The following is a 16,213-nucleotide window of genomic DNA, read 5'->3' on the forward strand; positions in this document are numbered from 1 at the left end:
CAGCCTATTGGACTTGATTTTGGGCCAGAAATGACTAGTAAATTCATGGCCCAAGTGGTGTATATGGTTATGAAATAAAATAATACAAAATATCACATGATTTTATCATAAACATTATTACCAAGGGACACTCGTACACTCCCAAATTTCTACAGCATCTTAAGGTGTCCACATAGCTCTAATACTCTAGATTTTTAAGGGACACTTGGAAGGAAGAGGAGACCAAGTTGAGGTCTATAAATACTGCTCCTATAAGCCTTCAATTTCAGTTTTTGAACACTTAAAAAGGCAGAGGTTTTGCCATAGAAACAGATGAGTTTGGGAGCCAATTTCATGTAGGTTTAAAGCCAAAGATTATCAAGGAAGAACCAAGGATTAATCAAGGTATGTTAAAGCTTTAATTTAGCTATGTTTCTAGCTTATTTCAAGTGGACTTTAGTGACGAAATTCCAAGATATTATGGTGTCCAAATTTTGAATTGGTGAGAAATGATTAGGGAAGGATAGAAACCATGATTTAGAGTTTGGAATAGCTTGCTTGGTTGATGGTTGGATTGATTTCTAGAAGAAATTCCAAGTTCCTTATTTAAGGGAGCAATTCATCCACTTCAAGATCATGGGGTTAGAAATTGTTTCAATTTAATTTGATGATTCTAATGAGTTTAGATCGTGTTGTTGTGTGAAAATATGATGAGAAAAAGTGTTTGAAAGCATTGGAATAAAAAATGGAAATTCTAAACCTAAAGTATCTCCAACTTAGCCAAAGCAAGTTAAGGGGGAAGGAGTGTGATTTTGCTAAATCTGATTTGGTATCTGAATTCTATATGAAAAATTGTGCATGAATGGCCCAAGAGATTGATTGAAACAAGACAAAAATTAAAGTCAAAAAGTCAAAGAAAAGAGGGTTATAGAGTTATATTAATACCTAATGATATTTTATGTGTTATGGTTGATAATATGGCATCTATTTATACATGAATTGATAGGCATTAAGCAAGAGAACAAGGAGGACCTCAAAGAGACCCAAGAGGCCAAAAATTATGGATTAAAAATAGGTAGCATGAAATTTACAATTTTAATGTTAATTTGCTTGGTTGTTACATAATATGATTTCTTAAGTATATTCCATGTTATATTTGAAATTGTTTGATGATGATGACATGTGGTTGGTTGCATTATGTGCCTTGGCAATGTGCTTGGATATATTGATTTTGATATGATTGGGATGATACTTGCATAGCATAAATGTGAATAAATGTTTATAAACTTGTTTGTAATATACCTTGCTTATTTAACATTATTGTTGTAATTCCTTTGCTACTGACCTTTCTATGAAATCTCATTCCTCTATGTGTATAAACAACAAATAGGACTTCCAAGGGGTGTGGACAAGAGCAAGGAGATGGTATCTCCATAAAGGAAAATATGCTATAGAATTATATTGGAACTTATATAGAGCTTTATGGACAAGTTTTGTAACATTTATGGCTATGCATTGGATGGCTTTTAAGAGTTGTAAATTATGAAGAATTACTCATTAAATGCTGCAATATGTGACTGAATCATGTTAGAATGGTCATGGCTTAATATGGATGAGTTATACTTGAAAAAAGATAAAAATTGACTTTTTAATAGTAAAGTTTGACCGCATGAATTTTTAAGCAAATGATGGAATTTGGATCTGAAGCTTAACATTTTAATAGATCATAGTTTTAACTTTAAAATGAGTGGTATTTCACGAGATTTAGAATATTGTACAAAGAGTTATGCTCTCCCAGAGTTGGGTATAAATTCTAAAAAATTAAAAAAATTACCAAATGAACACTACAACTTGACATTGAAATGGGCACACATGAACTGGATTCATACTTTGATTATTATTTTTTTAAAGATCTCATTGCAAGTTTCAAGTAGGACTTGAAAACCATATCATTTCGATTTTTTTAGAATTAGTTATAATTTTTCAAAATTTGAAAAAAAATTAAGGTTATAATGAATAGTATCCCGAGAAATTAAGTTTAAACATTCAAAAATTTTCAACTTAATGACTTGGGAAATGGTTCCAAATGCTCCCATTTGATATAAAATTGGGTAATAAAGTAAGGTGTGATATTAATAAATTAAATTTTTTAGATTTATCAATTGACTAAATGAAATAAAAGGAAAAACTTTATTTAAATATTTCAAAACATAGGTCAAATGTTTAATAAATATGTTTTTATTGCAGCCTTAAATTGATAAAAGCTCCAGACTCCAAATAATTCATTTTAAATCTAAATTATGATTTTATCATAATTCATTTAAAAATTTGATTTAAATTAAATTAAATCCAAATAAATGAAAATGCATTTACACATATGATAAATATCATATATTTGGCATCAGTTTTAAAATTTGAATTTATGCTTAGCCATTAGGGGATAGAATTTCAACTTGTCCATCACCGGTGTCTTTCTAAGTGGTTTCGTAAAGTTTGATTAGCTGAGGTTGAGGCAAGCATTTTTTTTTTTCCATTGACACTGCCATGGTGATTACACGCCGAGTGTATTATTATTCAAGCATATCGTATTATATGTATTATTTAAAGTTTAAAAAAAATTTAAAATTCAAAACCAATGAGTAAGTATTTTTATTTGAATTCATTGATTGAATTATTCGAATTTATTGATGTTTTATTCTTGATATTATGTTGTAATTTGATTACGAGATCATCCCACGTGATTATCATATAGCCTCCCTTTATAATATAAAAGAAAATATCATCTTTTTCTTATGTAATTATTGAATCCAATTTGTAATTCAAGTTGTCAACTACTTTATCTCCATCCACTATTTTATACTCCATAAACCAACGTCTATTCTATTTGCACCACGAGTACTATACCAGTTTCAACAATTAACAATAACAAAATAACAAGTATTCATATGAAGATTTATGAATCCTGCTGCAAAAATTTATAAATATTCATAAGTAAATTTACAATTGCGCACTCATTTTAATTATAATAACAAAAGAATATAATAAAACTATAATACTCTTCAGCACTTGATGTAAAGCCTAATTAACTATTTTGAAAAGATTAAGAATGTTAATTAAATTTGTTAATATAATATTTTTTTTAAAACATCCTAAGCATTGTCCTTGATTCACTTCCTCCCTCTCCCACTTATTATTGTTGAAGAAATATCAATAAACTTAATTTAAAAAAATTGATAAACATGCAAAATAAGTCTTATATATAAGATCAAGATCAGTTCCCCATTGGGTCTGACATTAAGAAAACAATAACAATAATAAGAATGATTGAAGAATTTGATCCTATAAATATAACTTGACCTCAATAACTTGCTCCCCTTCCCTTATTTGGCATGATAAAACTTGGGGAGGGGGGAATTTTCTTAAATTTTCCCTCTTCTCGCCTCTCAACCCTCCCCTCCAAAATTAGGGGAGTTTTTTGTCAGAAAAATTAGGGGATTTGGGGGAAGGATAATATTTTGTGTTGTTTGACTATTTTACCCATGAAATTTTTTGATATTTTCAAATTGCCCTAGTATTCCAAAATAGAAAAGACCAAAAATAAAACATGCTTAACCTTTTTCAGATCTCAATTCTCGTTGCAAAATAACTCCAACATGGGTATTAGGTTTTAATAGATGCTTTTTTTGCCAACGTAAAATTTTAATGGATTAATTCCCATCAATTCACATTGGATTTTGATGCTAATTTGCTTGAAAAGATGAGATCTTTTTCTTCTTGATCGTGTGGAAGTTTTTATTTTAATTATAATTTATAAAATTACGATTTTCTATATTAAATATTATTTATAATTATATTTTATTAAACATCTTACAAAGTTTTTTAAAGAAACTTATATAAAATACGAGTAAAGTTATCCATATAAAAAGGTTTTCCCTCATCTCTTCTCTTGAGTCAAACATGGTAACATTAAAATTTCTCCCCTCCGTAGAAAAAAGAGAGAATGAGCGAGGAGAGAGGAGGTTGAGGGGGGAACAACGGAGATAAGGGAGACAGGAGGGAAACAGACAAAGGCGTGGAGATCAATACTCCTTTGAAGTTTGTCTTTGGGGGGTCAGCGGGGGAGAAGAATATGGAGAAACCAGAACTTAAGGGTAACCCATCGTCAAGGCATAGGCCTTCCCCTGCGTCTTATAAGGATAAATTACTATAGCTAGGGTTCTCGGGCTATTTGATGAACCATGATGAGGAAGAGGACATTGTGAATGGATGGAGAGCGTTCTTTGCCAAAAAGAATACAGATGAGGGAGAGGGTAGAGAGATAGGGGTCGGATGAGGAGGATAATGGTAGACAAAGTGGGGGTGATAAATACCTTGTTCTGAAGGTGTCTACAGAACAATATTCAGCGTGGTGTCAACCTTGGATGAATTCACTCATTATTAAATTGTTGGGGGCCGACGTAGTAAGATATATTTTAATTGATGGAGTGAAGAGGATGTGGAAACCCTGGCAACCCATAAAAGTCACACCGTTGAATAATGGCTACTATATAGTTTCAGGAAGGACTATAGATGATAGATAATCACTACTTACTAGTCCAATGTTGGAGACCCAATTTCAACTCGTGGAAGGTAGACACGGATAGCAGCTTGGGTCTGTATTTTGGATTTGCCGATTGAATTCTATAATGTTGAATCTTCGTGGATGATTGGGAACATGATAGGGAAAACCCTCAAAGTAGACAGATCTACTTCAATTTATGATAAGGGTGGCTTCGCGCGGATATGTGTATAAATTGATCTACAGTAGCCTCTGTTGCTAGTGTTTACAGCGTGGGGAGAAGATAGGTAGATAGCCTATGAAGGCTTGCATCAAGTGTGCTTTGAGTGTGGCATGTATGGTCACATCAAGGAGAATTGTCCGACTCAGATAAAGGTTAGCGAGGAAGAAGTGGAGAAGAATAACAAAGATAACGAATCGGTGAAGATAAAGAAGACTGCTTCGGTTTCTTAAAAAGGGAATCCTACTCCTTCCCATATTCCAGCCACTGGAGTTGCATCATCAAGCCATGAATTCCATTTGAGACCACAAATGCTAATCAGATGAGATTTTCACAAGGTAGTTATGGAGGCAGATATTAAGGGAGGAGATAAAGGGCAGGTTTCAAAAAATCAACAAGGGATATCAAGGAGGGCTGATAAAAAGGAAATAGCGAAGTCAATGGAATCAAAAAAGGATTGAAAGGAGACTCGAGTGGGGCTAGGATCTAATAATAAAAATAGGAACTTTGGCAAAGAAGGTGTGTGGGTTACAGTGGGCTCAAAAAGAAAAGATGCTGATAAGCCCATATTGCGTGGGAAAGAGAATAGGCCCATAAACAAAGTGAAGTTTAAAAGGAAGGAAATTCCAAATAAAGGCAATAAGCCTACTTTGAGGCCCAATTCCTTTTCTATTCTTCAAGTAGAGACAGCAGATTGTTTACTGCATGTGATCGAGCCGAATGGTGCAGTTAATATAGTTGACAATGATAAGTCAAATTACATGTACTCGAACGTTGGGGCAGGATACGTAGAGCCAAATGAGGAGAGTACTACTGGGGTATGTGGCCACAGTGCTATTCATCAATAGATTGCTAATGTTAATCCTAATGAGGATAAGATGGGTATGAAAATCATGGATGATGTCCAAATAGGGGATAATAAAGACTTGTCAATGCCAGTCATTATTTCCCTATGAATTTCATGATATGGAATTTAAGGGGTACCGGCTCAAAGTCCTTTCCAAGCCTAGTACAGGAGATTCGAAAACATTATAATTTAGATTTTCTTGCACTACTTGAAACAAGGTCGAATAGACAGAAGATTGAAAGTAGAATTTCTCGTCTTGGCTTTCAAGAATTCACCTTTATTGATGCTGAGGGTTTTAGCAAAGGTATCTGGTATCTGTGGAATGTAGGCATTAGAAGGATAGAAATTCTAGAACGGCATCATTAATTTATGCACTTGGCTATTGAAAATAGTAGATGAGAACACTGGGTCATGACTATTGTGTATGCTACTCCTAACATTACATCTCAAAAAATTTTGTGGCATGAACTGTTACGCTTGAATATGTGTGTGCATGGCCCTTGGGTGATTGAAAGAGACTTTAATACGATGCATCTTGATTCTAAATGTCGCTCTAGCGCTAGCTTTTGCTTGTCTGTTGATCGAGAGTTTTGCCAGTGGTTCGAAGCAATAGATATCCGGAGCCTTCAATTTGTGGGACCTAAGTTTACTTGGTGGCGGGGCAACTCAAAAGTCCTCTTGGATCGTATATATGCTAATGAAGCGTGGTATCACCTTTTTCCCAATGCTACGATAACCCATCTTCCTTTCTTTAAATATGATCATCGTCCTATTTTGCTATTGCTTGATAATTATGCCGACATTGGTAAGCCATAAAGGCCCTTTCAATTTATTACTTCTTGGGTCTTCCATGAAGATTTTGAGGAGTTAGGTGAAAAGGGAGTGGAATGAGTCTCTTGATTGGAATACCAATATTGTTCAATTTGCTGCGGCTTGTTGTCACTGGAACAAATCTGTCTTTGGTCATCTTAAAGGCTGAAAAAGTAAGTTGTTGCGAAGACTAAATGGAATTAACCGAGCCATTAAGAGAGGTGTAAGAGCTACGACCTTGGAATTAACTGGAAAGTGTCCTTATGCAAGAATTACTACTACAGGCTCAGAAAGCTAGAGTTGATTGGAGTATCTATAGGGACTGTAATTCTTGATTCTTTCACTCGTATGCAAACAGGAGAAGGAAGTCTAATAGAATTGATGCGATTTGCTTGGAGGATGGAAGGTAGAGTTATGACTGTGAAGAAATAAAGAGCCAAGCAACATCTTTCTTTGCCTCGTTGTTTACTGAAGATGCTTGTTTATGAAGTAAATTAAAGTGTGAGGTTACTTATGCTCTACTTGATGAAGTTGTGCTCGTGAAGTTGATGATAGTGAAATAAAAGCTGTAATTTTTAGCATGGGTTCTCTAAAATCACCAGGTCCAAATGGTTTTAATGCTCTTTTCTACCAAAATTAATGGAATAATGTAGGTAACTCTGTTGTGGGTTTTGTCAAATCTATTTTTGCCAATCCTTCTACAATTAAAGAAGTAAATGGGACGTTGATTGTTCTTATCCTAAAGAAAGAGCCTCTGGAGACTTTTAAGGATCTTAGACCTATTAGTCTTTGTAATGTCATTTATAAGGCTGTTACGAAGATTATTGCAAATAGATTAAAGAATTTTGTGCCACATATTATTTCTCCAAATCAATGTGGCTTTGTGCTTGGACATCATAGCTCCGATAACATCATAGTAGCACAAGAGGTGGTTTATTCTATGTGAACTATGAAAGGGAAGAAAGGGTTCATGGAAATCAAGATTGATCTTGAGAAGGCATATAACAGGGTCAATTAGAATTTCTTAGCTAAGTGTTTAAAAGATTTGAAATTTCCCTTACAATTTATTGAGATAATCATAAGTTGTGTCAGTTAAGCTAATCTACAATTAATGTGGAATGGTAGCAAGGCGAATCATTTCCAATCTTCTAGAGGCGTCCAGTAAGGAGACCCAATGTCACCTTACTTATTTATCATTTGTATGGAAAGATTGGCTCATTTGATCTAAGAACATATGGAAACAGGACACTGGAAACCAATCAGGCTAACAAAGCATGGGCCTCCACTCTCACATTTGTTCTTTGCAGATGATATCATCTTGTTGGCAGAGGCTACAGTGGGGCAAGCAGAGCTAATTAAACAATGTTTAGACATTTTTTGTGAATGTTCAGGCCTGAAGGTTAGTGCTCAAAAGACTTGGGTTCTTTTCTCTTTGAATATGAATCATAACAAGTGTAGTGAGATAAGCTCCTTGTTGGGGTTTACTCAAACAGCAAACTTGGGGAAATATCTAAGGGTGTCCCTACTACACAAATGAGTAGATAAGGATTCATTTGAAGGCATCATTGATAGAGTGAAATCTCAGCTAACGCAATGGAAAGTGAACTCATTATCGTTGGCAGGAAGGGCGACTCTGATTTCATCAGTCACTTCAGCAATTTCAGGTCATGTTATGCAAACTGCCTTACTTCCTTTGTCTTCTTAAGAGGCCTTGGATCGAAATAATAGGCGTTTTCTTTGGGGAAGTTCTGACACACATAATAAGATCTCACTAGTAGCATGCGACACAATTTGTTTAGAGAAGTGGTGTGGTTGTCTCAGACTGAGGCATGCAAAATACCAAAATCAATCACTTTTGATGAAAATGGGCTGGCAGATGGTCAAACATCATGATGCTCTCTAGGTCAGGGTTATGAAAGACAAATATAGATGTGTTAATGATATTTTCTCGAAGATTGATTATGAGAGAAGTGGCTTAACTATGTGGGCTGGGATAAAGAAAATATGGGAAAAAGTTGAAAGTGGTATTGAGCTTAAAAAAGATGGGACTAATACCAAATGGAGATGGGAAAGAGATGGTTAGTTTTCAATTAGATCAACTTATATGAAACTATCTCAAGAGCATATTGAACCTAACCCATTGTGGGAATGACTGTGGAAGTTATGGACTCTGCAATGGTACAAAACTTTCCTTTGGCTTGCTTCTCATCGAAGTTTCTTGACTAATGCTACATGGCAATGTTGAGGTCTAACTAAAAATGGAATTTGTCCGATTTGTGATAGAAAGGTAGAAGATACTATACATGTTCTTCGAGATTGTAGACAAACTAAGCTTCTTTGATGCCAACTGGTACACCCTTCCCACTGGAGGCGATTTGTTCGTCTAACCTTTCTGAGTGGCTTTGGTGGAATTTGGGCTAAAAGTCTACGAATGGGGAATAGTGGAATGTGCAGTTCACAATAGTCACTTGGTGGTTATGGCATAGACGGAACCTTTTCATTTTTAAAGGGAAGAGGGTCGAGAATGAGACAGTGATTAGTAATACTAGAGCCCAGATGTATAGTATTTGCCATGCTCAATGATGTCTCACAGGCTCCAATATTTCAAGAGTTCCTCACTACACTACAGCAGAATGATGGCAAGCTCCTAGAGAAGGATGGGTAAAAGTAAACATTGACGGTGCATACTCCCACAGATCTCATATAAATGCTTGCGGAGGTCTTATATGAAATTCTACAGGTTCCTTCTTAAAAGACTTCATTTACTGAATTGATGACAGCGACAAACTGTCGGCTGAGATCTGGGGATGTCTCCATGGGCTCAAGATGGTGTGGGATGCGGGATATAAGAAGGTTCTCTTAGAGACTGATTCAACAAATGCCATTGAGTTACTGTCAATGCAACTTGATGAGAGCCACCATGAGTATAGTATTATCAATGAGGCACACCAGTTACTCAGTTGGGACTGGGAGGTTAAACTTTTGTATGTTCATCGACATGGAAACGCAGTCGCAGATTATCTAGCAAAAATAGGTCTTGGAGGGTTGCATGGATTCAATGTTGTTGATTGTATCCCGAACGAGTTGGATAGCATTATGAGACAAGACGCTATGACGGTGGTAGATAGCAGGCTTTAGTTGAGGTTTCTTTATTATCAAAAAAAAAAAAATCTCCCCTCCTCTCCTTTTTATCAATCCAAATGAAGTAATATTAAAATTCCACCTTTCCTCTCCCCTCCCTTCCCTTAAAAACTAGATTTTACTTCCCTATGTAATTAATACTCCCTCCGTTCCTTATTATAAGAGACAAATAACCGAAGTACGTTGATAAAAAAAATAGTTAAAATTAGTTAAGAACAATTAATATGTAAAAAGTATAATTTTTTTTCCAAAAATACCCTCATTAATAAGGAGAGAGAGCATGAGAGAGAACAATTAAATTATTAAAAGAAAGAGAAGTGGGAGGGAGAGAGAGTGTGAGTTGGAGATAATAAATATGGGTAAAATAGTAAATCAACACAAAAAAGTAGAGACAACTTGTAAGTGTCTCTTATATATAGGAACATGCCATAAGCATCAAATGTCTCTTATAATAAGGAACGGAGGGAGTATCAATTTATTGTTGATAATAACCATGATCTACTTTTTATGATAATAAATAATTAAAAAAAAGTCATCTTGAAAAAATATGACTTAGACCTTTTAAAAGAGAGAGAGAACTATATGCAAACTCATCGAACAGAAAAGCATTTGAAATGAGATTGATATGGATTGAGAAAATGTACTATTTTAAGCCAAATATATTTGTTGTATTGAAGCTAGCTAACAATACATGCATTGTGAGAGGTGCGATCAATAATCTTGGTGGAAGAGTATCTACACATATATATATATATATATATATATTGATTGATATTGATCTCTCCTCTCCTCTCCCTTCCCTTTCATTGAGCCAAATGAAACTTAGAACTTATAATTTGATGATTTTTGTATTTAATTCTCCTGGGTAGGACCTTATTGCAATTTTCCCTTCGTTTAATCACTTAGAAATCTCTTCCCTTCCTTATTTCGAGCCAAAAGCATAAGTGGGGGGAGAGAGAGAGATGAGAGAGAAGTAGAGCATGGCAGAGCTGGAGGAGTGATTAGAGGAGTTCGAGTTACATGCAATTAAGGTTTCTGACTAAGGTAAGCTCCCCAACTCTTCTTCTACCCTTTGTTTCACCATCTAAGTGGAGTTTTGGAAGTATTGGGTGGTTGAAATTTGAGATCAAGTGGAGTTAAATTCATGATCAAGATAAGAAAAGGTTAGCTATAGGTGGGGTAAGGTTAGATTAAACAGGATCTGGTTTTGCATGTTGAATTTGGGTGTAGGTTCTGCTTGATCTCCTCTGGTTTATGGCCTTCGAAACAGGGTTAATGAGTTATATATACACACACATAAATATATGATTGCTTGAGTGGGTGACTGTGGAAGTTGAAATTTTAGAATCTGAAACAGTGGGTATATATATTATTGTTAGTGAAGTTTGAAGGGCGTTAGGAAGTAGGAGCAGGTGATATGATATATGTGCGCGCGCATGTCTGTATGTTGAATGAAGAATTATTTTCCTAATCTATTGAACCCATAAGCATAGACGTGTGTGTGTTAAATGAAGAATTATTTTCATAATCTATTGAACCTGAAAGCATAGACGTGTGTGTATGAATAGTGTTAGAATTGGAAGTGAGTTTAGGATGATTTCTAATTCTGCACTTTGCTATCTGGAGGAGTTTATTTGGATTGTCTAAAGTATTCAAATGTTTAAGTGTGTAAATTATATAAGTGTTACTTGGTTGTTTGATGTTGGGGGTTGTTGGAGCTGAAATTTGGAAGTAGAAACCGAAAAATAACCCATTGCCTTGATATTTAATTATGTTTTTAAAGATGTACAAAAGTATGAATCAAAACATACTAAGTAATTAGAGGCTCCGATGTGGAGTATGGAGAAAGTGACTGACAAAAACCCGAAACTCATTCCCTTCCCTGTTTGGTTGGTCAATGTAGATGGAATGGGAAGTATTAAGCGGTGATGACTTTAAGCTTTAATGTGTCCAAAAGAGGATTTTAGTAAATTTGAAAAGTTCTTAAGAATATAGAAGTACGGCTGTCCAGATTTTAGAAATGCTTAAGTGCTTAAAGGCTAAAGAGATTAAATGGAATGAGAGTTATTTTAATGAATGAGGATTTTAAAAGTAGGTGAGTGAATATATATGTTGATTTCTTGTGTGCGCTGACTGTGGAAGCTAGAGGAGTAATTAAAACGCAAGAGGCAGTTTATAATAAAGTTAAGTTAGTAATTAAGTTTTTAAAGCATAGGCTTGGATTGATGTTTGAAGCTGGGCGAATTAAGGTTCTATTAGGAGGAGGAAGAATGTCTTATACATATATTAGACAAAGAATGGTGTGTGGTTGCTGTCAAATTGGGATGGCCTGTGAAAGTGAATAATGAGAATGCAATTCCTTCTCCCTCACACCTGTGTTTGGTCAAAATGAATCCTCGTTTGGCAATGGAAATTCATATCAATTGAGTACTTGGCTTGGAGAGAAATAAACAAGATGTTTGAAATGATAAAGTATGCTTTACAGATTTTAAATGATCATTTAGATATTCTTCTTAAATCTGAAAAAAAAAAATGATGAATGAATCAAGTATAGAATTCGTGGTTAGAAACCAAAGAATTAAATTAGGAGAAGTTAGAAATTAAGTTTAGGTGGTTAATTGTGCTTATAGGTTCTCAGAAGGGGTGACTCAAAATTCTATGTTGAGGCTGGAAATTTCTGAAAATGAATTTAAGATTTTAGCTTAGAGAGGCTTAAATTGTGGGTTTATATTAGCATACTTAAGCTATCACTTAAAGAGGTGCAAAGATTAAAAGTGATACTAAAATAAGTGAAGTAGCTAATTCTCTTAAGAGTATAATATGTTAAGAATTAGAGAATAAATGCATATATTCGAATAAGGAGAGTTAGATATCGATCAGCAATGAAGTTGGAAAATTTGACTAAATGTTAAATGAGTATTCTAAGTGATCAAACTAGTATAGAGACTATGAAATGAAAGTTTAAAGCCATATTCTTGAATTGGGATTATAGAAGCTAAGAATTGATTTTGAGTTAAGGGAGTGTGTTAGTCAAGCGTAAAGAAACAAGGTTAAAGTTAAGGTGATTCTTAAGTTCGTATTAAGGTAGTATAGGCAATGGTATTAAATTGTGTTTATAGATGTTAACATAAAGGGTTAATGAATTAGGATATTGAAGAGAGGAGATGGAGCATAAATCGAAGAATTTACTGAGTTTTGCATTACTCTTCAACTTGAAAATTTTTTTTTAAAAAAATGAGTATGAATACACCTATGTGTGGGTTTAGCTACATGCGTCAAGAAAGAAATAAGCATGAAATGAGTATAGAAGTATCAAATTAATGGTTTGAATAATAAAATAGATACCTAACTATTGTCAAAATGAATAATAGGTACTGTATTACACATACAAGCGCATATATTTCACTTTTCCATGATGACCAACCACTTGATGTAGTGGAGTCGGCATAGGCACAAAAAAAAAAAAAAAGGGCACCATATTGTCCTTAATTGTAATGGATAAAAATAATATTTTTGACCAAGATAATCAGTTACTAAGTAAAGTGACTATTTGGAGTTGCATAGAAAAGGAAAAGCTTTCAAAAGTTAATTATAAATAAGAAAAGTTGTTCAGGATAACCAGCTACTAAGTAGGGGTAAAGATTAAAGAAGATTTGGGATTTAAAGAGAGTTATTTAATTTATGAATCATGATTGGACCAAGCATTGATCTACTTTTACGAATATGTTAGGTTTTGATACATGCTTAAGCCCACAAAGAAAGCAAAAGAAGAAGAAATTTGTAAGGTTTGGTTTAGAGGGAAGTGGACCAAGCAGTAGTTCTTTCCTATCTTACATTTGTATATAATTGCTACATATTTGTTTGCACCATATTGCTATTTTAAAGCATGAGAACACATAATCCTTAATTTCTTGCATGAATTATTTAGCTATGATCACGTGTATCTGATAGGTATAGGGCAATGTCTACCAATTACTTGTGCACTATTTTTTCAACTTGTCTATCTGCCATTGCGCATAAATGCTTAACTACATTAGCTAGTAGGGTTATGTTCCCCATTGGCTTATTTTGCATGCTTTATTTAATTTGCATATTTGTTTGATAGAAATTACTACTACGGAGATTCTTCAGAATCTCACCCTCCCTTACATGTGATACAACCAAGATTGGTAGTAGCAAAGGTAAAGAAGTAGCATGAGAAGAATGTGGGTTGTGTGAAGAGCAAGAATAATTACTTCTTTTTGTATAAATATGTTGAATATTTAATAATAGTTATATTACAATTATTTCGGCAAGGAGCAAATGCTTGTTAAGATATATATAAATACTTTCATATCCTTCGTATGGAGGGATACACTCTGTCAAATGCAGGTATATGCCATCGATCAAGATGGCTACTATAATTCCACCTATTATTATGAGATTTCACACTATGAAGTCATTCTAGGTGATAATAGATTAAGATATCTAGAAATACTTTCGTATCCTCCATATAGAGGGATGTACTTTGCCGAACACAGGTATGTGCTATTGATCGACATAGCTACTATAATTCGACTTATTATTATGAGATTTCACAATATTGAATTATTCTAGGTGATAATAGATTAAGCTAAAAGCAGGGTTGATTGTGAATCACTTGTCAGGATATCTATAGGTCTAAGTTATTTTAGTTATGAATTCTAGTGATAGTTTCAAGTTAAATTCCTGTACTAGAATTTGGTTTTTGAAAATAAGAGTTTTGGAAAGTTATAAAAAAAAAGTTTTTAGTTATTCCTAGGACAGAAACCTGGCATTTAGTGATTTACAGACATTAAAATTGACCTTACTAGTATACAGAGAGTTAGATATTGCAACAGTGATCTTTGATACTAGATGACTTTTGGTTTTAGGAAGTTATAAAAGGCATTATTCAGTAATGTTTTCTTATGAGCTCATAGTTGAATATGATATTTTAGGTTGCATAATACCCAAAGCCCTATGTATTATGAATCTTTGTTTACGTGCAGTTAATTTAAAAAACTCTTTTAATCATGATTGATATAACTATTTTGGCAAGTAGCAAATACTTGTCAAGATATATATATAAATACTTTCGTGTCCTCCATATGGAGGGATGTACTCTGCCCAAGTATATGGCATTGATCAAGATGGCTACTATAATTCCACATATTATTATGAGATTTCAAAGTATGAAATCATTCTAGATAATAATAAATTAAGCTAAAAGTAAGGTTGATTGTGAACCACTCGTCAGCATATATGTAAATCTAGATTATTTTAGTTATGAATTCCAATGATAGTTTCAAGTTAAATTTCTGTATCAGAATTCGATTTTTGAAAAGTTATAAGAAAAATTTTCTAGCTATTCCCAAGAGAGAATTCTGGTATTTAGTGATTCATAGACATTATAGTTAACCCTATTAGTATATAGAGTTAGGTGTTATAATAATGATCTTTGATATTAGATGAATTTTAATTTTAGAAAGTTATAAAAGACATTATTCAGAAATGTCATATTATGGCCTTATGGTTAAATATGATATTCCAGGTTTCATAATACCCAAAGTTCTATTTATTGTGAATCTTGGTTTGCATGCAGTTAATTCAAAAAAGCTCTTTTAACCATGATAGATATATTTATAGATTGGTTTAACTCTTTTCTATCATGATTAACTTTTCTTGTGATTCAATATGCTTATATAACCACGGTAGTATTTTAAAATGTTTGACCAAGTTTCTTTTCTATCATTGGTTAACTTTTCAATATTGATTAAATCAAAGATTTAGAAGTTTTGTTGTTACAAATTTGACATTAGATTATGAGATTCTTTGATCTTTATTGCATTACATATAGTGACAGTATACAATATTCACACATATCCTTCCTTATCTTGTCTTGTTTGTTGTGTCTTAGTACTTACTTCCTATAGTGGGTTGCATCCTTAGGTAGGGAGGAGATGGAAAGGATGTGATCACAACAAGCTAAGCTTGGAGACAGCCGACCTTCGAATCCACCTAACCAACCTCAACAAGACAATGAGGCTTTCTTACAACGGATGACAAACCTAGTGATGATAGTAATGGATGAGAGACTAAAAAAAGTTTAAGCAAGAGGTTCTAAAGAGACGAGAGGATAGGAAGCAGAATGGTGGGGGGCCAAAGGAGAATGGATTTAGGGATTGACGTATAGCCAATTTAGAGAAGCCAATTAACCTTACTGGAGGATCAAGGGAGGAGAGTTTAGCACAATGTGAGCAAAAGCCTCATATTGGTGAATTTATAAGGCAGGTCATAAAAGAAGCGAGCAGACATAAACCACCTGCAATCAATGGAAGCATGGATGTCACACCTCCTTCAATATCTTATTATACATCAATTAGAACCAATATAACGTACTTCCCAACATTTCCGGATGAAAAATTTCAACTTCAAAATTTTTCTTTTAATTCTGTCTGTACACTGTTCATTCAATATTGGGCCAAATTTAAAAATTCATAATTAATTCTAGAAAAATCGAAATGGGGTGGTTTCAATTTTCAAGCGAAGCTTGCTAAGAGCTCTATAGAGAAAAATATTCATTGGACTGAATTTTATCCAGAATAGCACCAGAAAATTTGACAAAGTGCACTGTTCATATGGTTAATTTTTGAATTTT

The 16,213-nt window shown here is 33.9% G+C and overlaps 1 protein-coding gene across 1 annotated transcript; it reads left to right on the top strand.

Moving 5' to 3' along the window:
* The first annotated feature begins 8,456 nt into the window (after positions 1-8,456).
* On the top strand, positions 8,457-9,552 carry LOC114725745 (uncharacterized). Its single transcript, XM_028912310.1, has 3 exons — positions 8,457-8,492; positions 9,008-9,075; positions 9,195-9,552. Exons 1-3 carry the CDS (start codon positions 8,457-8,459, stop codon positions 9,550-9,552), a joined length of 462 nt encoding a protein of 153 aa, XP_028768143.1.
* The last annotated feature ends 6,661 nt before the right edge of the window (positions 9,553-16,213 follow it).

Source organism: Neltuma alba, unplaced genomic scaffold (genome assembly GCF_004799145.2).
Source record: "Neltuma alba isolate B1F8T4 unplaced genomic scaffold, ASM479914v2 tig00012267_pilon, whole genome shotgun sequence".
In the NCBI taxonomy this organism is placed as follows: domain Eukaryota; kingdom Viridiplantae; phylum Streptophyta; class Magnoliopsida; order Fabales; family Fabaceae; genus Neltuma; species Neltuma alba.

Excerpts from the sequence above, each read along its gene's own strand:
- LOC114725745 (XM_028912310.1), top strand. The coding sequence starts at position 8,457 with ATGGGACTAATACCAAATGGAGATGGGAAAGAGATG. Across the intron at positions 8,493-9,007 it reads ATGGAGATGGGAAAGAGATG|GCTCCAATATTTCAAGAGTT; the intron begins GTTAGTTTTCAA and ends GATGTCTCACAG. Across the intron at positions 9,076-9,194 it reads AAGCTCCTAGAGAAGGATGG|CGACAAACTGTCGGCTGAGA; the intron begins GTAAAAGTAAAC and ends AATTGATGACAG.